Source organism: Nicotiana tabacum, chromosome 10 (genome assembly GCF_000715075.1).
Source record: "Nicotiana tabacum cultivar K326 chromosome 10, ASM71507v2, whole genome shotgun sequence".
NCBI lineage: Eukaryota > Viridiplantae > Streptophyta > Magnoliopsida > Solanales > Solanaceae > Nicotiana > Nicotiana tabacum.
The window spans coordinates 112,666,475-112,691,283 of NC_134089.1; the positions used below are offsets into that span (position 1 = coordinate 112,666,475).

A 24,809-nucleotide genomic window follows, 5' to 3' on the forward strand; every position below is an offset into this window, starting at 1 on the left:
TAGGGCGATTTTCAGCCAATTTAATTGAATTTTTGCATTGGTAGAATGATAATTTAGGAAATTAAGTGAAATTTGAGTGATTTTATTGTGAGAAAAATAAGTTTGGCGATTTTACTATAGTTATACCACACGTTGAATGATTTTCTATGTAGTTAATCCTCAATTAATAGATTACTCACCAGCTTCAATAGCATTGCGAGCTGCAATTCTAAAATCATCGACAATGAAAGGGATTTCATTAGCGCTTAGTTGCCTTGGTGTCGGTTTGGCGTACACACTATCATCAGGTGCTACACAATCACAAGAACAAGTTGAAGAGGTGAAGATTGTTCGAGATTATACAAAAAGACTACACAACTTATCCTTAACCAATGCGGGAGAACTCTAGCTAGCACTTCCCCACCCTATCCCGCCACCAAAAAGTTTGGATATCTGGAGCGTGGATAACATAACATGCTACAACATTAGGTACCACAATTCTTGCTGAAGATGTGCTGATTATTTAAGACCATATAAAGAGATTATATCAATACCCTCAACTATGAAATTCAAGTTAAAAAATTTATTACCTGCAACAAAACCCTAACCAAAAATGAAATTGTTGAGGTTTGAGTCGGACAGGCGCCCTGGATGCCAAATTTGACAGAAGAAGATACAACCTTTACCATGAACTGAGTCAACAATAGGTTTCCAAGCCTCTTTTTGATCTTCTGTCCAAATTCCAGGCATATTTGGGGACCTTCAAATACAACAACTTAAGATTTAATCCTACGTAGTAGTTAATTAAGGTCGACTATGTGAATTTTTATTACGGTAATTTTGTACATATGGCAACAGTCTATTTGTGTTTTACAGGATCGAATAAAATATTTTCTTGTGTTTTTTGTTTTTTGTTATATATATGACATAATTGAGTTGTTTTTTTATTACAGAAAACTACTTACCTTTTGGAGATATCAGAGGCACTAGCTGATTCAGAAATGAGAAAACCCCCCTCACTAGCTCTTTGAGCATAATATTCAATAGCATGTGGTTGTGGAGTATTATTGTATGATCTGTTCCTTGTCATTGGTGGCATCACTGCTCTGCAAAATCAAACAAAACAATACATGCTTCAGTGGCTCTATCATGCAAAAGTAAAAAAGGAAAGCAAAATAAATTGAGAAGTAGATATATGTGTAAACTGAAAACAATTCGCCAAAATGTTATACACTGTTCATATAAGTCAAATATAAATTTTCACGCCAAAATATTATACACAGTGTATATAAGTCAAATATATATTAAATGTTAAATATTCTTAGCGAAATTTTAATTTCGCCATGGCAAAAAACTACACAGTACGAACCTATGAGAGAGCTCGAATCTCCCCATTTTGTAAGGAGTAAGGAGAGGAACTGGGGTGGAGTTTGCTGCCATCTCTAAACTCTCAAATCTCAACTTTGATCTTTTTTTCCCTATTTGCCTCTTAAAAAGTTGCAAGTATCCAAATTTATAGGCAAGCTCGCAAAATTTTAAATGCGTATTCTCTCTTATAATTATGCCAACTTCAAGGGGCAACTAACAAATACTATTATGTAATGATATTTTTAATATAATTTTGTATGATTGCTTCTAGGACTTGGATAAAAGATAATTTGTATGAAAAGGTGTTGTTCAATATATATATTTATTTATTTATTTATTTGTGGAATATTTGGCTTGGAAAATTCTGATTATGAAAGAAGATTCTCAATATAAAAAAAATAGTTGAATTAAGTGCCTTTAACCAACGCATACGCAATTGTTTTTTTTTTTCTTTTTTCTTAGGGTGATTTAAAGAATTGATAACAAATTACCTACTTTATTTGTTAATAAAAAATGACTTAGAAGTAAATTAATAAATGACTTGGTTCACCAAACGTAGGACGAAAGCATATATTGCTCAAAGTCAAAGCTCCATGAACAATTATCACGCCGCAGTTCATGATAGATGAATAATTAATGCTAGTTAGAAATTCAATTCGACGGTGCTCATTCTGGTGCTGTCTCTTTTTTTTTTTTTTTAAAAAGGAAAATCGTTCAGTATTCCGGACAGATATTGAGACCCCACTAAATTCGACATTACGTCGGAAAATCCTATATTATAAGATAAAACGTTCTCTAACAAAGACGATTTCATATTCAGAGCTTAAATTCGATATATTAGATTCAGGGGCAGCTGAAAGACCAAGCAAATAGAGCATTTGCTTTAGGCCCCAAGCTCATGAGGCCCCAAATTTTTATTACTAGTAATTAATGTATAGCTTAATCCTTTTTATAAAAGATTGAAGTTGGTGGAGAAAAAATGCACAAAAGTTTTATAGAAGGAAAGAACTATCCAAAAAGGACATGTTAAGAAAGGAGATATCAGATATGGTGCATATTACACTTTAATTTCCTTTTAAGGTTTTATGTTCTTGATTCTTCTTTGTACTTATGCTTTTCTTTTTCTCAAACCAAAATATTAGAGCATGAATTGCACATTCTATTTATTCTGTTGAATGTTTTCAAGTATTGACGTAAAGTAAAACAACGGAACTCTCATAGATTGATTTATTTTGATATTAATTATTAAGCTTCAACCCCAAAAAATTAAATTCTATTGTTATAAGTTTTTATTATCTTTCTTAATATGATATTTCTATTTTTCGTTTTTTTCATAGGTATATACTAGACACACTTGTAAGAGCACAGTTTCTTGTCACGACCCAAATTGATGGGCCGCGACGGGCACCCGGTACCTTACTCAACCGAGTACCAACGTAACGTATATTTCGTATCATTCTATCATAGGTGAATGAACCGAAATAAAACATGAGGGAATACAAACTTATATATATGACATACTCGCCTATGAGACCAAAATGATCACTACACTGAACATAGACCGACAAGGCCGTACAATCTTTCACGTACACGACATATATCTACAAGTCTCTAAGAATACATAAATGTCTTAAAGGTCGGGACAGGGCCCTGTCATACCAATCAATACATGTACTAATCATACTGACCAAAGAAGTAACTCCGGAGCAAATGAAGCGCACCAACACCTTCCGTTGAGCTGATAGCCTACTCGGAGGACTTTTAACCTGTCTATCGAGACCTGCGAGCATGAAACGCAGCGTCCCTATGCAAAAGGGACGTCAGTACAAATAATGTACCGAGTACGCAAGGGATGAAAATCAGTAAATAATAGACATGAAAGAAATATGGAGTAAAAGACTCGGCATGTAAGTCCGGATAACTCTACAAATCATAAAATACTTATGGTGTCATGTATATGCGTATGAATGTGATGTCATGCATAGGTAGGTACATGTGCTCATAACATCATCAAGCCTCTGAGGGCATCCCATCATATCATCTCGACCACGATGGGCAAAATCATCAGCGTATACCAGCTGATCAGGCGGTGGTGCGTATATAACGTCGTAACCTTTTTTCATATCCCATATACATATTTATACATATATATACATGTATATAATGTCGTTTGGTCATGAGTAAATGTACATGTATAAATGAATGCAATGCATGAGAAGTACATCAATAAAATATTTCGGAACGTCATAAGACCATTATGCCTCTGATTAATATCATGAAATAGACTTTATCAACTTACGTATTTTCTGAGACCCATGAACATATGATAGAATAATATGACACATGGGGAATCAAGAAGATAGACACCTCTAATACTTCTATGAATAGAGTCATTTATGGAAGTTGGGCATTTTCTTGTTTCGTTCATGCCGTATAGATCATGCTAAAAGAAAGGAGAGATAGCCTTAACATACCTGAACCGATTTTCTTGACAATTCCTTTAACACCCGTTGATTGCGACAACACATAACAACAAATTGAAGTAGGGAAAATATGTATGATGTTCTTGAGAAATATTGTACCGTGCTCTCTTATAATTGCAAATCCCGTTGCTATTATGCAGTATAACTTTGTATGAAAATTTTGCCCAAAATCTGTCACTTTCCTTAGTTTTAATTCATGTTTCTTGTGAATTAGACTTGAAGATTGTTAAGGCTCAAGTGGTCGTCGAAAAGTGTTAGTTCATGTTCCAAGTAATGAAGTCATCACATCCTATGTAGTACTTGAAAGGAAAATTTATTCTCTTGGTTGGGAAAGGTATTATGATGATCTTGACCTTCTATAGTTGTCACGACCCCAAACGGACCCAGTCGTGATGGCGCCTATTGTGAAACTAAGCCAGTCGACATAAACCCCAAAATCGACTATATGTTCATAATAAGTCATTTAAAACCATAAATTAGCTAAAATCCCATAGAATAAGGTAGAATAAATAGTGCGAAAATAAAACACAGCCCGATATCGGGGTGTCACCAGTCATGAGCAACTACAATCGTCTAGGAATAAGAAAAGACAACATAGTCTGAAAAGCAAATACTAATACAAAGCTGAATAAGATAGGAAGGAGAAACACTAGGCTGTGAACGCCAAGCAACTACCTAGTCGACTCCGGATACCTGCTGGAAAGCTGATCAATACTCGCAATCACAACCCGAGACTCCTAGATTCGCACACAGGGTGCAGGGAGTAATGTGAGTACGCCAACTCAGTAAGTAATAAAAGTAAACGTAGCTGAGCAATAAGAAAATACGTAAACCACAGCATAACGCTACAACAAAATAGTATAAGTCCAGAATAATGCAGTAAAGCAATAAAACTCGTAAAAATATCTCAGTTCAGTAAAACCTTTTTAAAACATCTTTCAATAGTTTCAAACGAGTGATGAAAATAGTGAGAAAAAAAAAATTGAAACGTAAACAGCCCCTCGGGCAAAACATGTACCACAACCGCCCTTCGGGTAAAATATCAATAGAACCAGCACCTCGGGCTATCTCACAGTCACTCCTAATCAGCCCTTCGGGCAATAACATGAAACAACAATAGCCCCTTAGGCAATATCACATCTTACACTGGGTACTCGTGCTCACTTGGGGTGTTCAGACTCCAGAGGGGTTCCTACAGCCCAAACGCTATAACAAGACATCTCGTGGCATAATCAAACAGGCCCTCGGCCTAATAACAAGCCACCTCGTTGGATTACAAATCAGGCCTTTGGCCTCATAAATATGAATCAGTAACAACCTGCTGCGGCGTGCAGCCGGATCCCATAATATCCTCACAATACAGGCCCTTGGCCTCACTCAGACAGAAATCTCTCGAGCCACTCGGGCAACAGTAAAACATGATGCTCAACCCAAAATATCATTTAAAATATCAAAACAGAGTAAATATGGCTGAGTTATGAAAACAGTAGGAAACTACATGACTGAGTACAAATATAAAGTCAAAACGGTGAGGAATAGTAGTAAAAACCCCTAAGGGTCCAAAACAGTTGGCACGAAGCCCAAATATAGCATTCAGCCCAAAACATGGTAATACTTCCCATAACATAATGATATCAAACAGTTTTCAATCAAATACGCCTCACAAGACACACTATAAAGATAATGCCTACAAATTATCAATGCGTGAACAATGACAGCCAAGTCCAAATCATGAACAAGGTAGTTCTTCTCATGGGCTTCAACTGACGAGAAGCATAAGCAATAACTCTATCGTCCTGCATCAACACACACCCAATACCCACTCTTGAAGCATCACAATATACTGTATATGAACTTGAAGCTGATGGCAAAACTAACACTAAAACTGTGGTCAAGGCAGTCTTGAGCTTCTGAAAGCTCTCCTCACAGTCATCCGACCACCTGAATGGAGAACCCTTTTGAGTCAATTTGGTCAAGGGTGATGCTATAGATGAAAATCCCTGAACGAACCGACGGTAATAACCTGCCAAACAAGAAAGCTGCGAATATCTGTGGCTGAGGACGGTCTTGGCCAACTCTGAACTGCCTCTATCTTCTTAGGATTAACTTGAATACCCTCATTAGACACCACGTGCCCCAATAAAGCCACTGAACCGAGCCAAAACTCACATTTGGAGAACTTCGCATAAAGCTTCTCCTCCCTCAATCTCTGAAACACAACTCTCAGATACTCAGTGTGCTCCTCCTGACTACGTGAGTATACCAAAATATCATCAATGAAAACAATCACGAATGAGTCAAGTTAAGGCCAAAACACATTGTTCATCAAATGCATGAACGATGCTGGGGCATTGGTCAGCCCAAAAGACATCACAAGGAACTCATAATGACCATATCGAGTCCTGAAAGTTGTCTTAAGAATATTTGAGTCCCTGATCTTACCCTAGTGATAACCTTAACGGAGATCAATCTTGGAGAACACTCTCGCTCCCTGAAGCTGGTCAAATAAATCATCGATACGAGGCAAAAGATACTTGTTCTTGATTGTAACTTTGTTCAACTGCCTATAATCAATACATATTCTCATCGTGCCATCCTTCTTCTTTACAAATAGAATAGGCGCACCCTAATGCGACACACTAGGTCGAATAAACCCCTTATCAAGCAGTTCCTAAAGCTATTCCTTCAACTCTACTGGTGCCATACGATACGGTGGAATAGAAATGGACTGAGTGCCCTGCACCAGATCAATACCAAAATCAATATCCCTATCCAGTGGCATGCCCGGCAGGTCTGCAGGAAACACATCGGAAAAATCCCTCACTACAGTAGTAGAATCAATACTAAGAGTCTCTACACTAACATTCCTCACAAAGGCTAAGTATGAAAGACAACCTTTCCCAACCATCTGTTGCGCCTTCAAAAACGAAATCACCCTATTAGGGACAAAATCAGTCGAACCTAACCACTCAATCCGTGGCACACCTGGTATAGCCAGCGCCACTGTCTTAGCATGACAGTCCAATATAGCACGACATAGAGATAGCCAATCCATGCCCAATATCACATCAAAGTCCATCATACAAAGCAACAAATGGTCCACTCGGGTCTCCAAACCCCCAATAGTCACCACACACGACCAGTACACACCGTCCAGAACAATAGTATCGCTCCCCGGAGTAGATACACGAACATATGAAACAAGAAACTCATGGGGCGTATCGAAATAATGAGCAAAATATGATGACACATATAAAAAAGTGGAACCGGGATCAAATAACACAGAGGCATGTTTGTGGCAGACTGAGACAATACATGTAATCATAGCATCTGAAGCAATAACATCGGGTCTAGCTGGGAATGCATAGAAACAGGAATGTCCACCACCTGATCGACCTCCACCTCTAGGGCGACCCCTAGCTGATTGTCCTCCAACCCTAGTTGGGTGGGTGGGTGGTGAAGTAATTGGTGTTGAAGTCGATGGCTGACTCCTCTACTGAGATGAAACCCCAAGATGACGAGGACGCTACCTACACATGTGACCCAACTCTCCACACTCATAACAACCCCCTAGTGCTGGAGACGGGGACTGAAGGGAACCCCTAGCATAACGATGATTAGCAAAAGAACCTGGCATAGAAGAGCCCTGAACTGATGGAGCATGGGATGAACTCTTGGCTGGAAGGGCACTAAGTGATGAATGGCCCTGATGAGAACTGTGAGAACCATGGCCCGATGATGCCCCACGATAACCTGGGCGAGCTGATTGAGCATGCCTGAATGGATGGCCTCTGCCATGCTGAAATTGACTCTCATGAGAAGTACCACTGAATCCACCCTAACCATGAGGCCTCTTAGCCTCCCTCTCAATCCTCTCTTGACCACGAACCATCTCAATATGTTGAGCTATGTCAAAAACCTCATCAAAGGTAGCACCAGATACTCTCTCTCTGGTCATAAGCAACCGAAGCTGAAAGCTGAGGCCATCTATAAACCTCTTGATCCTCTCTCGATCTGTGGGAACCAACCAGACCGCATGACGAGCTAACTCAGAGTAACGCATCCCATACTATGTAACAGATTTGTCACCCTAACAAAGCTGCTCAAACTACCTACACAGCTCCTTTCGGCGAGACTTAGGTACAAACTTCTCCAAAAAGAGGCGATGCGTCAACTAGCCTACGCCTCTCGTAAGCCTCCCACCAACTAAGTGCAACCCCTGAGAACTGGAAAGTAGTGGACGAGAGCCCATTGGTCTCCAGAATACCTGCGGTCCGAAGCATCCTCTGACACTTATTCAAGAAACCTTGGGCATCCTCGCCCTCTGCACCACTGAAAGTCGAAGGCTGAAGTCTACCAAGACTCTCCAACCTGCGATGCTCTTCCTCTAGCATAACAGGAGCTACATAGTCCTGAGTAGCTGTAACCGGCTGGGCTGGAGGTACCCCTAGTGTCTGAAGTCCTTGCACGACCTACTCAGGTGTGCGGGCGGCGGGAGTTTGAGTGCCTCCCCCGGCCTGAGAAGTAGTTGCGGCTGTAGTAACTGAGACCGCCTGAGCTAGGCCAGTGCATACTGATAGAATCTGAGTCAAGGCCTTCTAAAGGCCTGGAATCACAATAAGCACAGCCGGTGCCTGAGCTGGTGCTGCTGGAGCGTTCATAACTGGGACCTGATCATGAACTGGGGCGGCTAGTGGATGTGTAGGTGATGCCCTAGCTGCTGTGCGGGCTACACCCCTTCCCCTATCACGGCCTCGACCGCATCCTCGACCTCTGGTGGCCACAACTGGCGGTACTGGTGGTCATCCATCCTGACCAGTAGCACGTGTCCTCACCATCTGTGGGTGAATAGAATAGCAGAAGTTTAGTACAAGAATCAACAGATTCGCACGACAGGAATTCAAGAATATGAAGTTTCCTAAAGGTTCTACAACCTCCCGAGGATAAATACAGACATCTCCGTACCGATCTGCGAGACTCTACTAAGCCTGCTCATGACTCGTGAGACCTATGTAACTTAGGCTCTGATACCAACTTGTCACGATCCCAAACAGACCCGGTCATGATGGCGCCTATCGTGAAACTAGGATAGCCGACAAAAACCCCAAAACCGACTATAAGTTCATAATAAGTCATTTAAAATCATTAATTAGCTAAAATCCCATAGAATATGGTAGAATAAACAGTGCAGAAACAAAACACAGCCTGACATCGGGGTGTCACTAGTCATGAGCAACTACAACTCGTCAAGGAATAAGAAAAGACAACATAGTCGGAAAAACAAATACTAATACAAAGCTGAATAAAATAGGAAGGAGAAAGACTGGGCTGCAAATGTCAAGCAACTACCTAGTCGATTCTGGAAACCTGCTGGAAAGCTGATCAACACTAGCAATCGCGACCCAGGACTCTTGGATCTGCACACAGGGTGCAGGGAGTAATGTGAGTACGCCAACTCAGTAAGTAATAAATGTAAAGGCAGCTGAGCAGTAATAAAACACGTAAACCACAACATAATGCTAAAGCAAAATAGTATAAGTCCAAAACAATGCAGTAAAGCAATAAAACTCGTAAAAACATCTCAGTTCAGTAAAACCTTTTTAAAACATCTTTCAGTAATTTCAAATGAGTGATGAAAACAGTGAGAAAAGGAATAGAAATGTAAACATTCCCTCGGGCAAAACATGTACCACAACCACACCTCAGGTAAATTATCAATAGAACTAGCCCCTCGGGCTATCTCACAATCACTCGTAAGCAGCCCCTCGGGCAATAACATGAAACTACAATAGCCCCTCGGGCAATATCACATCTCACACTGGGTACCCGCGCTCACTGGGGGTGTTCAGACTCCGGAGGGGCTCCTACAGCCCAAGCGCTACAACAAGCCATCTCGTGGCATAATCAAACAGGTCATCAGCCTCATAACAAGCCACCTCATGGCATAACAAATCAGGTCGTGGGCCTCATAATCATGAATCAGTAACAACCTGCTGCGGCGTGCAGCCCGATCCCATAATATCCTCACAACACAGGCCCTCGGCCTCACTCAGTCAGATATCTCTCAAGCCACTCGGGCAACAGTAAAACATGATGTTCAACCCAAAATATCATTTAAAATGTCGAAATGGAGTAAATACGTCTGAGTTATGAAAACAGTAGAAAACATCATGACTGAGTACAAATATGAAGTCAAAATAGTGGGAAATAGTAGTAAAACCCCATAAGGGTCCAAAACAATTGGCACGAGGCCCAAATATGGCATTCAGCCCAAAACATGGTAATACTTCCCAAAACACAATGATAGTAAATAATTTTCAATCAAATACGCAACTTAACAGTCATACGAGATGTACTAAGTTACAATCCCCAATGGTGCACGATCCCACGCTCGTCATCTAGTGCGTACGTTACCTCAAAGTAGCACAACGATGTGAAATCTGGGGTTTTGTACCCTCAAGACAACATTTACAATCATTACTTACCTCAATCCGATCCAAACTCTAGCCCGCGATACCTTTGCCTCTCGACTCGGCCTTCAGATGCTCCAAATCTAGCCAAAAACATATTTATACCCTCAAAAAATGCTACGGGAACAAAGTCCACTCAAAAATAACCAATTTACATCAAAAATTCTGAAATTGGTCAAACTTGACCCTCGGGTCCACGTCTCGAATTTCAATAAAAATCACAAAACTAGAATCCTTACACTCTTACGAGTTCATACATATCAAATACATCAAAATCCGACCACAAACGACCCCTCAAATCTCTAAATCTAAGTCTCCAATTTCAAGCCCTAACTCCCCAATTTTAGGCTTTAAATCCTACAAATTTCATGTCTAATTAGGTAGAAATCACAATAGGATCGAGTATTCAGTCCAAAAATCTTACCTCCAAGTGTTTTCCTTTGATTCCCTCTTCAATCCTTGTCAAAAGCTAAAATCGCTCAAAAATGGTGGAAGATAGACCAAAAATCGCGAACATGGCTATTTAAACATTCTGCCCTGGTGACATATCCTTCTTCGCGGACGCGGTCAAAGCCTCGCGTTCGTGAATCACAAAAATCCATTGACCACTTATTCCATCTACGTGAATGCGACATACCCCACGCTAACGAGATGCTCCAGCCATCCAAGCCTTCGCGAACGCGACTATACCTACGCAAATGCGAAGCACAAAACCCTGGGGACCTAGCTATTCCAATTACTCTACGTGAACGCAGGACCCACATCGCGTTCATGATACACACATAGCCTCAACCTTTGCGAATGGGGGACCAACATCGTGAACACGAAGGGAAATGGGCCAGACTCACTCAATATCTCTTCGCGAACGCGAGGGTCCTCTCACGAACGCAAAGAGCAAAACTCTTCAACAGAACTGAAGAAAAATCTACAACTTCTAAAACAAGGATTTGATCCATTTAACCACTCGAAACTCACCTGAGGCCCTCGGGACCTCAACCAAACATACAAACACATCCCATAACACTATTTAAACTTATTCCAACCCTCGAAATGCTCAAAACAATATTAAACCATCAAATCATCATCGGATTCAAGCCTAAGAATTCCAAAAACTTCTAAATTTTGCTTTCGATCAAAACGTCTATAAAACCTCGTCTGAATGACCTTAAATTTTGCACACACATCAAAAATGACTCAACGGACCTACTCCAAATTTTGGAAATCCATTCCGACCCTGATATCAAAATTCCACTACCAACCGAAAAATGCCAAAATTCCAATTTCGCCAATTTAAGCCTAAATCTACCCCGGACCTCCAAATTGCATTCTGATCATGCTCCTAAGTTTTAATCACCTCCCGAAGCTATCCAAATCATAAAAACCAAATTCCGAAATTGTTTACTCACAAGTCAACTTCCAATTGACTTTTTCAACTAAAAGGCCAACTTAAGAGACTAAGAGTCTCATTTTTCTACAAAACCACTCTGAACCCAAACTAACCGACACGATGCGATGAAATATAACTGAACAATATATAAAGAAGCAAAAATGAAGGAAACAGAGTGGTAACTCATGAAACGACCAGCTGAATCATTATAACAATACCATAAAAGATTAAGTCCATACACATGTATGATATTGTCGTCAAGAATCCCAATGAGTTTGAAGTTAGAGGCATGTGATAATAATTAAAGTCTTAGAGATTCTTGGAATTTTAAAGCTTCATTCGTAAGCTTTTTGGCAAACTTATGTAATTTCCTCTTACTTTATGCATAATAATCCTTGCAGGCCACTAATTCTTCTACACATGCCACATAGCACATAAATGAATAGTCATCCTTTGGGCTCTTTATGGCTGCCACCTAATGTTTAAGAATTATCCAAAATTATTATTAATTACCAATTTCTTAATTAACTTGGTAATTCCCCACTAATCTAATAATTAACCAATTATCTATATAATTAAGAATTATCTCAAATTATTTAAAATACTTCTCATTTTTAGCACACCTTATATCCCTCACTATTCTGGTCATGTGGTACCTTATATGGTACTAATTCATAAATACCGTGTATTATAGCTTGGACCGTATTGTATCTCAAATTGCCAAACTTCGACGAAACTCATCTTCTTAGATTTGCTTACCTTTTCACCTTCATGAATTTACTTATCACTTGTATAACATAATACTTATAATCCCAAAATAATCTCATTCCCAAACTTATGTTGCTTAACTTACGACGAAACTTTAACGTACGAAAAATGCGAGATGTAACATCTCATTTTCGAGCATATATCAATTTACCTATGGCGTACTTCCACGTACGAAAACATGGGGTGTAACATTATTCCCCCTCCGGAACATTCATCCTCAAATGTTGACTGATGCAGTTATCATTTTCATAACTTATGTCTTCTGAATAGTTTAGTACTTCCCTTGCCATCTAGGCAACTGCTCGGCAAATAAATCCAAAGGCCAGGGCATTCCCCCCTTTAGGCCTCTCTCTCACGTCACGACTTGTGGTCAGAATCCTTCCAATCTCGTAACTGTTGCTACCTTCTGTCACGCAGCTTGTATGACTCTGACCTTGTGAATGCACCTATACGTCTCTTCTCTCATTTTTCCTCCAGCTTGTAACCAATCTCTAGGCCTCACTTGTAAATATATATAGTGCTTGACAAGATGTCCCTCTGGGCATCTATACGTATATTAAAGTTCTTTGCTCGGTACTTTGTTGAACTTATAAATATTGCTATATTTCACTTAATATGTCCGGTTATCCATGCGTATGACTTTACTCCATCTAAGTAGGTCATACAATACCATAACTCTTACTTCGATTTATTGCGCTACCAAACTCTGCATTACTTTTGTTGCTTATCCTATATGTATAAATCTAAGTCCTTTAATGCTTCCTCATTATTATTCATCTTAAGAATGCCGGCCTAATCTCATCTCATACGTTGTGACTTGTGTCCATCCATTGTTGATTCACCTCAATATTGATCTACAATATACCATTGATAACATGAAACCTCTTACGTAATCACTAGGGCTCATGTTGCATCGTGGAACATTTGAAGTGATTTTTGTGATCCACATGGGCGATACGATACTATACTTCCATAGCCGTATTTCATAGCATCCCAATGTGATTCATTTACGTGGGTATTTTAATCCCGCACAATTCTTGATATCCTTTCATTTGTCATAATTACACCCTCATTCTATTACTAGGGCAACATTCCATCTCTTCTAAATGTTACTAGTCTTAGATTCCTTTGAGTTTATTCAGGCTATACTGAGCTTTCTACAACTTAGAGAAACCATCAACCCTCCTTGTTTTCATGAGCTTAATTTTGAGGACTTACCCATTTTCATCACCTTCTCACTTGCCCTTTCCTTATCCTTACTCTTGTTTTTCTAAAGCCTTGTCGCTCTACCATACTTTAGTTTGCGATCTACACATATCCATTTACACTACTCGCATCCTTCCTTCAACTTACTTGCACTATAGATTTTCTTGTGTTATTCTGGAACATCAAGCGGGACATCACATCGTCTCAAACTCTTCCTTACTCTCATAACTAAATCTCTCGATACCTAAAAATCATAGGCTGCAAGATATGCCACTAACGATGCTTCTATCATTCCTGGATACTGAATCCCCGTGCTTCAAGCCTTCTATCTGAAGTATAAACTATTCACAAACTTTTGTATTTGAGTATTTCATACATTTTTTACCTTTACCTTACTACCTTAAAGTATTGCATCGTATCTTCTATTTCTTTCATGACCTCCCTTCCACATGGGTATAATTCACGTCCACAACTTGAAGCTCTATTATAATACTCGCACCTCTGATGCATACACAATCTGATGGGAGCTTCGTACTAACTTCTTATTAGACTGGTACTTTTCTAATTGGCTTTATCGTAGGGCCGTTATAGAATATGGTTGTTGTACTTTATCTCGTGTACCTCTGATATTGAGAGTAATCCTATAATGTTCTCAATCCCGATTTCCATAATTGTTTAGGTCCAATAATCAGTCTCCTGATTTACTTAGTTGATGTAACTCTTTAATTTCCACTTCCTTCTAATCAGCCTTTATGTAGGCTTAAGATATCTTCCGATCTGCGGCTCATGGTATTAGTTATTACTTTTGCCTTTTATGGAAGCTATGGAATATCCGTGATACCATAATTCAACCTTTTATCTATGACCTGGAGTCAATTTTTCCTTTTAACTTATACCAGGGTCTTCTACGGCTGTATGATTGTCAATATATATACTTCATGGATAATACTCCCAAAATCCTAAGTGCGTTCATAACGTAACTTACTCTGGATCATTGATTGAATAATTCCATTCTTTCCCTCTCAACTTTCTTTAAATGTAAGGAATTACTTTTCCTAGTCGTTCTGCGACTTGTTGCATGAATACTTGGCTTATCTTAGTGCCCACACATATTAGAATTTCATACAACCCATATGATTTTGAATATCACCTTTTGATTGATTTTTTTCTTTTTCCCGTCCATTAGCCACGATAGGTGCCACTTTCTTATGGAGTGCATACAATTTTGTAGTGAGACTGTTTTTACAAGACCATTTCCTCTTTAGGTCACTGTGCTTAGGTTGAAGCCTTCTTCCTTATTTCCTCAGCTAGTCTTTCGTTATAGTACTTAGGGAAGACCCTCTGACTCTTGTAAAGCCGCGAGCTTATTACATCGTATTCCCGATAGAATTTTTGATGTCTTTCCTCGCTTATAATTATCCGTAGTTACTTACTTCCACGCCCTTGTGCTTGTAGGGATTGCTTCTGACTGATATTTTGACTGTCTTCCCAGTGGCACTCTCTTTTATATCCGTAACACTTATACGACACCTTTAACTACCCCAACTCTTGTCTGAATATTTCTCAAGGATCATGATGTCATATCTGCGAGACTGAATTCCCCATATTGGGGTTCACTATGTTTATCTTGCACGATTTGTTAATTTGTCGGTATCCTCTTGTCTAGCTATAACTCGGCTCTTCCTGAATCAACCACTGACTACTCGTTGGCCCATTCTCATATCTGTAGACATGTAATTTTTGACCATCCCCAAGAGTTTTCACATCTTAGCGTAAATATTTAGTTTAGGTTTAGTATCGTTATTCTAAATAGTTTTGACTTTTTTTCTACTTTATTTTATCACAAAAATAAAAATTACAAAAATATTTTTTTTCTTTTTAGTTGCTTTTAGTCTATATACCTTTCGTAAAACAAAAAAATAATAAATACAAAAATAGTACCTTATTTTTATTTTAATATGCTATTTGAAAATACCAAAAATAATTTTGTTTTAACAGTTAGTTTTATTTTAATATTATTGCTTAAATAGGGCTAATTAATATTTTTTGTAATATTTCTATGTTTGTTTTTTATTTAATAGGCAAGATTTGATGTTGGATGGATAGATTTTTTGTAACGACCCGACTGGCTGTTTTGAGCTCTAGCATGTCATTCCGTAGTTTGAGACCATGAGCAGCTTCACTTCAGGTATTACGACTTGTATGCATGGTCGAAATTGAATTTTCGGATGTTTGGAGTTGATTTGGAAAGAGAATTCTCATTTCAGAAGCTTTAAGTTGAAAGAATTAACTAAGATTGGAATTGTAAGTAAACGACCTTGGAATCGGGATCCGAAGGTTCCAGTAGGTTCGTATGATGATTTCTAACTTGGGCGTATGTCCGGATCGGGTTTTGGAAGACTCGGGAACGTTTCGGCACCTATTGTGGAAGTTAGCATTTTTGGAAGAATTTCATAAGTTTGGGTTGAAGTGATTTCAGTGTTATCAATGTTTGTTTGGGATTCCGAGTCTGGGAATAGCTCTGTATGGTGTCCTGGTGTTGAGAGCAGGATCAGAAGTGAATTCGGGGGTCCGTGGGTCATTTTGGAGTCATTTTTCTAAAGATGGAAATTTGAAGGTTTTTGAGAAGTTTGACTGAAAGTGGACTTTTGATATCGGGGTCGGATTTTAATTCCGGAATTTGAGTAGGTCCGTAATGTCAAATATGACTTGTGCGCAAAATTTGAGGTCAATCGGACGTGATTTGATAGGTTTAAGCAACGAAAGTAGAAGTTTGAAATTTTAAAGTTTTTTAAGCTTGAATTGGAGTGCAATTCATAGTTTTAGCATTGTTTGATGTGATTTGAGGCTTCGAGCAAGTCCGTGTTATGTTTTTAGACTTGTGCAGGTGTTTAGTTTGGAGCCCCGGGGGCTCGGGTATGATTCGGGATAGCTTCAGAGTGATTTGGTAAGAAATATGATTGTTGGTACCTAGAATTTGGTAAAAACAAGATTTAACCACGAAATTTGTTAAGGAATGGAGTAAAAATCATATATTCGTGATCCTTAGGTTATGGGTATCAACTTTCTTCAGAAATTTCCGAAATCCGGGCACATGGTCCCGAGGATGGATTTAAGGAACCTTGCATTTAGGGTTGGGTAATCACCTTAATAGTTGGAATATGAATTTTTGAACATGTATTGATTAGTTTATACACTATTTCATTAGATTTGGATTATTCCGCACCGAATTGAGGGCTTGAGCATAATCTTGGACCGGAAAGCGGGCTTTGAAGCGAGGTGAGTCTCCTTTCTAACCTTGTAAGAGAGAATTGTCTCCATAGGTGAATTAATTGGATTTGTGATTTTATTTGTGGGGGCTACGTACGCACTAGGTCATGAGAGTCCGTGCAGTAGCTACTATTATGTTTAAGTCTGGGTAGTCTAGGACCCAAAAACAAGCTCTACTTGTAATATTTGGAATCTTGTTGTCAATTTAAACATGCTTAAATCGCATCGAATTAATAAATGAATTTCCAAAATGATTAAACTTTATTTTCTCAATTTGTTAAAAGAGAATTGACTTTTCTTTAGATAATTGTTCCCTAATGACTTCTTGATTGACTGTTTGTGTGTGTTTAATTTTAGAATGGGCCGAACACCTCGGTATATTAAATAGATGCATCTATGGTTCATGCCATTCGACCCTCTGGCATTGCACAGTTTAAATACCTGTTGGATCGGACCGTACGAGCTCGACATGATTTGCGCATGCTTGCATTGCTTGCCTTGAGATTTATAGATGTTGATATTTGCTCTCCCTGGCTTGAGATAAATTGATAAGCAATAGATTATGAATTTGGAGACTTCTTAATATAAAAAGGAATGTTTACTTATTTCTTGACTTACTTGAATTTGCTGTCGTTTTCAATAAATCCATGATTATTCGCGTTATTAATATATTACTTTTGGACCACTAGTAAGTGTCGATGTCGACCTCTCGTCTCTACTTCTTCGAGATTAGACGGGATACTTACTAGGTACACGTTATTTTCGTACTCATACTACACCTGCTATGCATTTTGTTGCACAGGTCCATGTTTGGCATAGTGGCATAGCAGCATGGTTTATACGGAGATTTAGGTGAGCTGCATTTATCGAGACGCCCCGCAGCCAACAGAGTCTCCTTCAGAATATTATATTGTATTATTTCATTTCTATCCACTTTGTATTCCGGATAGTTACTGTATTTTATGTCATTCCCTAGTAAATGCTCATGCACTTGTGACACCGGGTTCTGGGATGATTATGGGGTATTTGTATTAATTCCAAACATTTTTATTTAATTCGAAATGGTTGTCTTTTACTAGTACAATTGAAGGAAAAATCATAGTTTTCAACATTGTTAAAACAAGTCCTAAATTAAGTATTTATGATTGCCTTGCTTGATAGCAGTGGTCGGAAACATCACGACCCTTAGTGGATTTTGGGTCATGACAACATGATATCAGAGCACTAGGTTTCCTTAGGTCTCAAGAGTCATGAGCAAGTCTAGTAGAGTCTTGAAGATTAGTAAAGAGACGTCTGTATTTATCTTCGAGAGGCTACATGGTTATTAGGAGCATTTCCCTTCTTGATTCGTCATCGTGCAAATTTTATTCCTTTGAGGCTTATGCCTTTGTTTCCTTCCTACTCGATCTTATGCGACGCGAAGCGCTTATTATAAATCAGGAATTGAGGAATTTTAATGGTACTACAGATGTGGTGCGGTATGTTTCTCCCCGCGCGGTTGTTTGGGCTATTGTCATCGCCTTGCGGAAGGGTATTCTATCAATTCAGCTCCGTAGTTGTATTTCTGAGAGCGCTGAGGATATGCACAGGTTGCTATGATGCTCATGAATGGTTATCGCACGGTATTTGAGGTGATGGTGGGATGTTTGTCCATGCATGGAAGTAGTGTATGACTTGAAAAGAGGTCTACTCAGTGCATGATTCCGAGATTCGGTATTTCATTTTCGGCGGAGAAAAGCAATTGTTCTTTGAATGTCTAGATTTGGATCGATGGAGTAACGAGACTTGGTGTTTTCAAGTATGGTGAAATTTTTTATCTACGACGCGGTGTCATCATCCTCGATGGAATATGTTAAGGTTGCCGGTGTTGTGATCTTATGTGATTCGCCTTTTGGGACTGATATTGTGAAATAGTATTGGAGAAGTGACTGTCAGAGATCGCGGTACGCGGTGGTTCAGGATCGAACTGGTGATTCTAGTGGTGATGGCCCGAGAAATATATTCTTCAGGGAGATTTAAAGTCAGCGACGATCTGTTGATTCAAATGCTGTAGAAATAGGGTTCAAATCAAGGCAAACAACTGGGCATCAAGGGAAGAAGAATGACAGGTGGGAAGTGTCATGCGATTGTTAAATTTCCAAGGGAGCCAGGAGTAAGGAGCAAAAGTCGAATAGTTTCTAAAAGAAGAGGGTTCGGCCAAAATGGGAGAGTGGCATAGTAGTATATGGATTCAGTGGCAAGATAATTACATCCTTGAGGAAAGTTTGGAGTGATTTCGGAGTTCTAGTGGACGGTGATTGGGTCTACTGATTTAATTTGAAGTATTGGCTATTATGCGGCGGGAGATTTGATATAACGGAAAGGAGCTGCTTGATATGAAGAAGGATACAACATAACTTTGAATTGGAAGATATTTCCCCACATTTAGTTGAGGTCCACGAGGAGGGAATGGACTTGTGCAGCTAGTGAATGAGTACAAGATCAGGATGGGTTATGGATGTCGTGGTGAATGTACCCCGTGCAGCGACGTTGGAAGATGTCGGTAGGTAATTTTCCCAGGTGAGTTATCCCCTGTGAGCAATTTAGCGGTCGCGTGGTTGGCAAAGCTTCTGCGAAGGATTTTACCGGCTATCCGATAAGCGGTGGAATATGTGGATGTTGATAGAGACTCAGAGTGTTCATGAAATGCTAATTGAAGGATTTCGAGGAATCTGGCGGTATAATTTCGCAATGGTCATGTCAGTAAGAAATAAAAAACTTGGTGGGTTTCAGATATGTGTAACAGTGGCTTCAAGCTAAGTGGGAGAGTCCCACCGCCTGTGGTTGGATTGCATGGTCATCTATTCGTGAGATTTCTGGTCATTAGCATATTGATGGGTTATTTCAGCTAAGGGAAGAGAACATAAGAGGTAATCTGGCCAAAGGAATTGTTAAGGTGTGCTATGGTTGGCCTTATTGACTCATGTTCAGACTTGGGGAAGGATTCAGGATTATGTCTTGTATAGATGCGGGTTTCAAGGAAAGTGATTCGGCCAGGTGCTTCGTCAAGAGGGTATTTAATTGCTAGAAGATTCATGGAGTTGACTATATTCAGGACCAAGTCAGAGTGGGTGGCTCTCAGCAATGGTCCTAGTGGATTCAAAAGTTAAGGTGTGGTACCGAATGATTTTGAGCCTTTAAGTATGGCTAAGAATCGAGCTGTTGTAGAAGATGATGATGAGAGGCTCGGAATGTTCCATGATATTTTTGACTTGCAGTGTAGCATTAGGAGGAAAAAGAAAAAAAAGACTTTGGATTTGTAAAGGAGTTATCAGAATGGGTCTATCAGTTAAATATGCAAATGTGCGTGCAAGGGGTGTATGAAATGATTCATAGGTTTGGAGACAGGGTGGTCTCATGGAATGGGGTCACTCAAGGTTAGTGCAGATTCAGGTTGGCGATATAAGGTATGGAGCTATTATTATCTCTAAGGCAAGTTAAGGATGAACTAGAGGAAGATAGAATGGTTAGCCATGGTTGAATCAGCGTAGTGATGGCGGTGTGTGTGGGGCTCGACAACCGCCGTAATTTATTATATTTGGAAGTATTCAAGTATTATGGCATGTATGTGTAGGCGGATCCTAGAAGGGTTATGGTGGTTCAGACCACTACTTGAGGATTTGAATGTCCTACAGTTATGAGGATTCACTCACGTGATGCTATGGTTCTCCTGAAATGAGTTAAGTGAAAAGCTTTTATATGATGAAGTATTAATCTATTAGTGGCCCAGGAGTTATGATACAATTCTGGTGCTATCGCATATTGGCGTGGTAGGTGCAGTGAGTGGTATGGAATTTGAAAGTGAGGATCAAGGTTGTGGTTCGGTGTTGACAAGGATGCCGCGAGATCGGATGAGCAGGAAAGGAGTTTGGAAGTTTAAAGTAAGTTGGTACTATCTTCAGTGTCACCTGAGATCAGTGCCTTGTACCAGAGGCTGCGTGTATTGATTTGCGGATTCTTGATTCGCTTTATAGCATGGTATAGCCGGTGGTGGGGATGTGCAGAACTATTATCTGTTATGGAAGGTCATGGGAGTGTGCCCCACAGGAAGGTTGTATAAGTGTGGCATATGGTCACTTGATTGATTGAAGAATTAAACCAAGTATGAAGATTGTGGTGATATCGTTAATTTGAGAATTTATGCTTGGAGGGCACTCAGTTTATTGGGTTGTGGACCATGGAGGATTGCTCCGGTTGTAATGGTTGTTCCTGTGTGTATGGGAAAAAGAGGGTTATTATAGACCCAGGAAAGATTATGGACTTAGTTCGGTACAATCAGAATCGGCTTGAGGTATATGAATGGATTTAAGTACGAATATAGGCTCTATATCAGGCCAGATGTGTTCATTTCGGCATAGTGCTCCTTATAGAGGAGTATTCGGATATTGGATGTTATTTGATCATCGACTGTTTCATGTAATGCTATATGGTGCCGTGTGAGATGTGAACGTCTCGATAATTTTCTTATGTGTTGAGGTTCTGCGTAGCGATGGCGTTATGTGAGCAGGATGGCTCTTTAGTTTAAGAACATATATCTCACCTCAGTTGTGCTTGAGTTTATTAGCTTATGGCGCTATATGTCTCCCTAGGGATAGCATTATACACTTAGCGTGCTTGTGACCGATATTCGGTATTTTGTTGTAATGAGCAATTTAGCTCGATATATATCTCCTCATGTGAATTCTATGTGTGGATCGGGTGGCGCGCCGCCATGGGTATGTTATTTGGATCGGGTTGCACACCGCAACAGTGTGATGTTGAGTACAGTTTTCTATATGCTATTTTTGTGTGCCTTGTTTCCTATTTTCTAAGGAAAGTCCATATTAGTGCGTGAGTTGAGTAGCCCCTTCCAGAGTTCATTTCCCTTTTTATCTTGTTCGAGTTCATAGCCTATTGGCACATTGTGGCATCGTATGAGACTTTTGGTCATGTCTGGGGTGGCTATTGCCCGAGCAGCTCGTACAGGGTGAGACAAGATTTTTGGATCAGAGATCAGTGCAATCGGATCATATGAAGTATATTAAGAAGTGAAGATCATTATTTTGTTCATATGAGGTGATGGTTCTTGTCAGAAGTGTAGACTCAATGATTTGTTGACTCAGTAGTTGGTTTTGAATTTTTACACATCTCTTCTGTCGTGGCAATATTGCAAGAGTTGGAACAAGACTTATATATCATGAGGTGCAATGGGAGCATCAGATTCGTGGGATTTCGATTGTTATGTTCATAGAATGTTATTGTGGTCCTGTGAATAAAGCGGTGCAAGGTGTGAATTTAACAAGGGTATGCAGTCATGTTCTGGTACATCATGTGGTGATTGATACAGTGTTCATATGATGGAATCATGCCTGGCGAAGAATTCCGGATGTTGGAATTGGGCTCTAAGGCTTAATTGCTTAAGTGAAAAAGGATATCTTCAGGTTGATCAAGCTAAGGTGCCAAATTGAGTTATGGTAGCACGGGTAGGTGCGCGATGTGTTAAGTAGTGATTTCGGACAACCCCAACACAGTACTCAGCACGTTCGAGGACGAACATATGTTTAAGTGGGAGAGAATGTAACGACTCGGCCAGTCGTTTTGAGCTCTAGTGCGTTGTTCTATCGTTTGAGGCCATGAGCAACTTCACTTCAGGTATTACGACTTGTATGTGTGGTCGGAATTGAATTTTGGGAAGTTCGGAGTAGATTTGGAAAGAGAATTCTCATTTCGGAAGCTTTAAGTTGAAAGAATTAACTAAGATTGGATTTTTGAGTAAACGACCTTGGAAACCGGATCCGAAGGTTCCAGTAGGTTCATATGATGATTTCGAACTTGGGTGTATGTCCGAATCGGGTTTTTGAAGACCCCGGGAACGTTTCGGCACCTATTGTGGAAGTTAGCATTTTTGGAAGAATTTCATAAGTTTGGGTTGAAGTGCATTTCAGTGTTATCGATGTCCATTTGGGTTTTTTAGTCGAGGAATAGCTCCGTATGGTGATTCTGGTGTTGGGAGCACGATCGGAAGTGAATTCGGAGGTCCGTGGGTCATTTTGGAGTCATTTAGCTAAATATGGAAATTTGAAGGTTTTTGAGAAGTTTGACCGGAAGTGGACTTTTGATATCAGGGTCGGATTTTGACTCCGAAAGTTGGAGTAGGTCCGTAATGTCAAATAACTTGTGCACAAAATTTGAGGTCAATCGGACGTGATTTGATAGGTTTAAGCAACGAAAGTAGAAATTTGAATTTTTAAAGTTCTTTAAGCTTTAATTGGAGTGCGATTCATGGTTTTAGTGTTGTTTGATGTGATTTGAGGCTTCGAGCAAATCCGTGTTATGTTTTTAGAGTTGTGCAGGTGTTTGGTTTGGGGCCCCGGGGGCTCGGGTGTGATTCAGGATAGCTTCGAAGTGATTTGCTAAGGAATATGATTGCTGGTATGATTGCAATTGCGATGTATTGGTCGCAAATGCAGTCATCGCATTTGCGAGGTTGTGTTCGCATTTGCAAACCTGGACGGCTAGGGGGATCGTTTGCATTTGCGACAATTGGGTCGCTTTTGCGACCTGAAGGGTTCGCATTTGCGAAACCCTTATCGCATTTTCGAAGTAGTCCAGTTCAGTGGGGGGTCGCATTTGCGATGAAATCTTCGCATTTCCGAAGCTCGCATTTGCGATCTCCCTGTCGCAAATGCAACCTCAGAGGGCTGTGTCCAGCTATTAATTTTGAGACTTAGACCATTTAGCTCATTCCCTTCATCCTCTTAGGCGATTTTTGGAGCTTTTGGAAGAGGGTTTTCACCTAGCACCTTCAGGTAAGTAATTTCTACACAACATGAGTTAAATATATAGATTATGGGTAGATTAACATGTGAAAATTAGGGAAAATCAAGGGTTTTAGATGAAAAACCTAGAATTTGGTAAAAACAAGATTTAACCACGAAATTTGATAGGGAATGGAGTAAAAATCATATATTTGTGATCCTTAGCTTATGGGTAACAACTTTCTTGAGAAATTTCCGAAATCCGGGCACGTGGGCCCGGGGATGAATTTTAGGAACCTTACATTTAGGGTTGGGTAATTACCTTAATAGTTGTAATATGAATTTTTGAACATATATTGATTATATACTATTTCATTAGTTTTGGAATGTTCCGCACTGAATTGAGGGCTTGAGCATAATCTTGGACCGGAAAGCGGGCTTCGGAGCAAGGTGAGTCTCCTTTCTAATCTTGTAAGAGGGAATTGTCCCCATAGGTGAATTAATTAGATTTGTGCTTCTATTTGTGGGGGCTACGTATGCACGAGGTGACGAGAGTCCGTGTGTAGCTACTATTATGTTTATGTCCGAGTAGTCTAGGACCCAAAAGCATGCTCTGCTTGTAATATTTGGAATCTTGTTGTCGATTTAAACATGCTTAAATCGCATCGAATTAATAAATGAATTTCCAAAAAGATTAAACTTCATTTTCTTGAATAGTTAAAGGAGAATTGGCTTTTCTTTGGATAATTGTTCCTTGATGACTTCTTGATTGACTGTCTGTGTGTGTTTAATTTTGGAACGGGCCGAACGCCTAGGTAGATTAAATAGATGCATCTATGGTTCGCGCCCTTCGACCCTCTGGCAGTGCACAGCTTAAATACCTATTGGATCGGGCCGTACGACCTCGGCATGATTTGCGCATGCTTGCATTGCTTGCCTTGAGATTTATAGATGTTGATATTTGCTCTCCCTAGTTTGAGATAAATTGATAAGTAATAGATTATGAATTTGGAAACTTCTTAATATAAAAAGGAATGTTTACTTATTTCTTGACTTACTTGAATTTGCTGCCATTTTCAATAAATCCATTGATTATTCGCAT

General features: G+C 39.6%; 1 protein-coding gene across 1 annotated transcript; it reads right to left on the minus strand.

Moving 5' to 3' along the window:
- Positions 1-289: 289 nt before the first annotated feature.
- Positions 290-1,516, minus strand: LOC107806437 (12-oxophytodienoate reductase-like protein). The gene is made up of 3 exons (XM_016630595.2): positions 1,349-1,516; positions 945-1,085; positions 290-739 (listed from the first exon to the last, which is right to left on the minus strand). The coding sequence occupies exons 1-3, from the start codon at positions 1,417-1,419 to the stop codon at positions 583-585; spliced, it is 369 nt and encodes a 122-aa protein (XP_016486081.1). The 5' UTR covers positions 1,420-1,516; the 3' UTR covers positions 290-582.
- Positions 1,517-24,809: the final 23,293 nt, after the last annotated feature.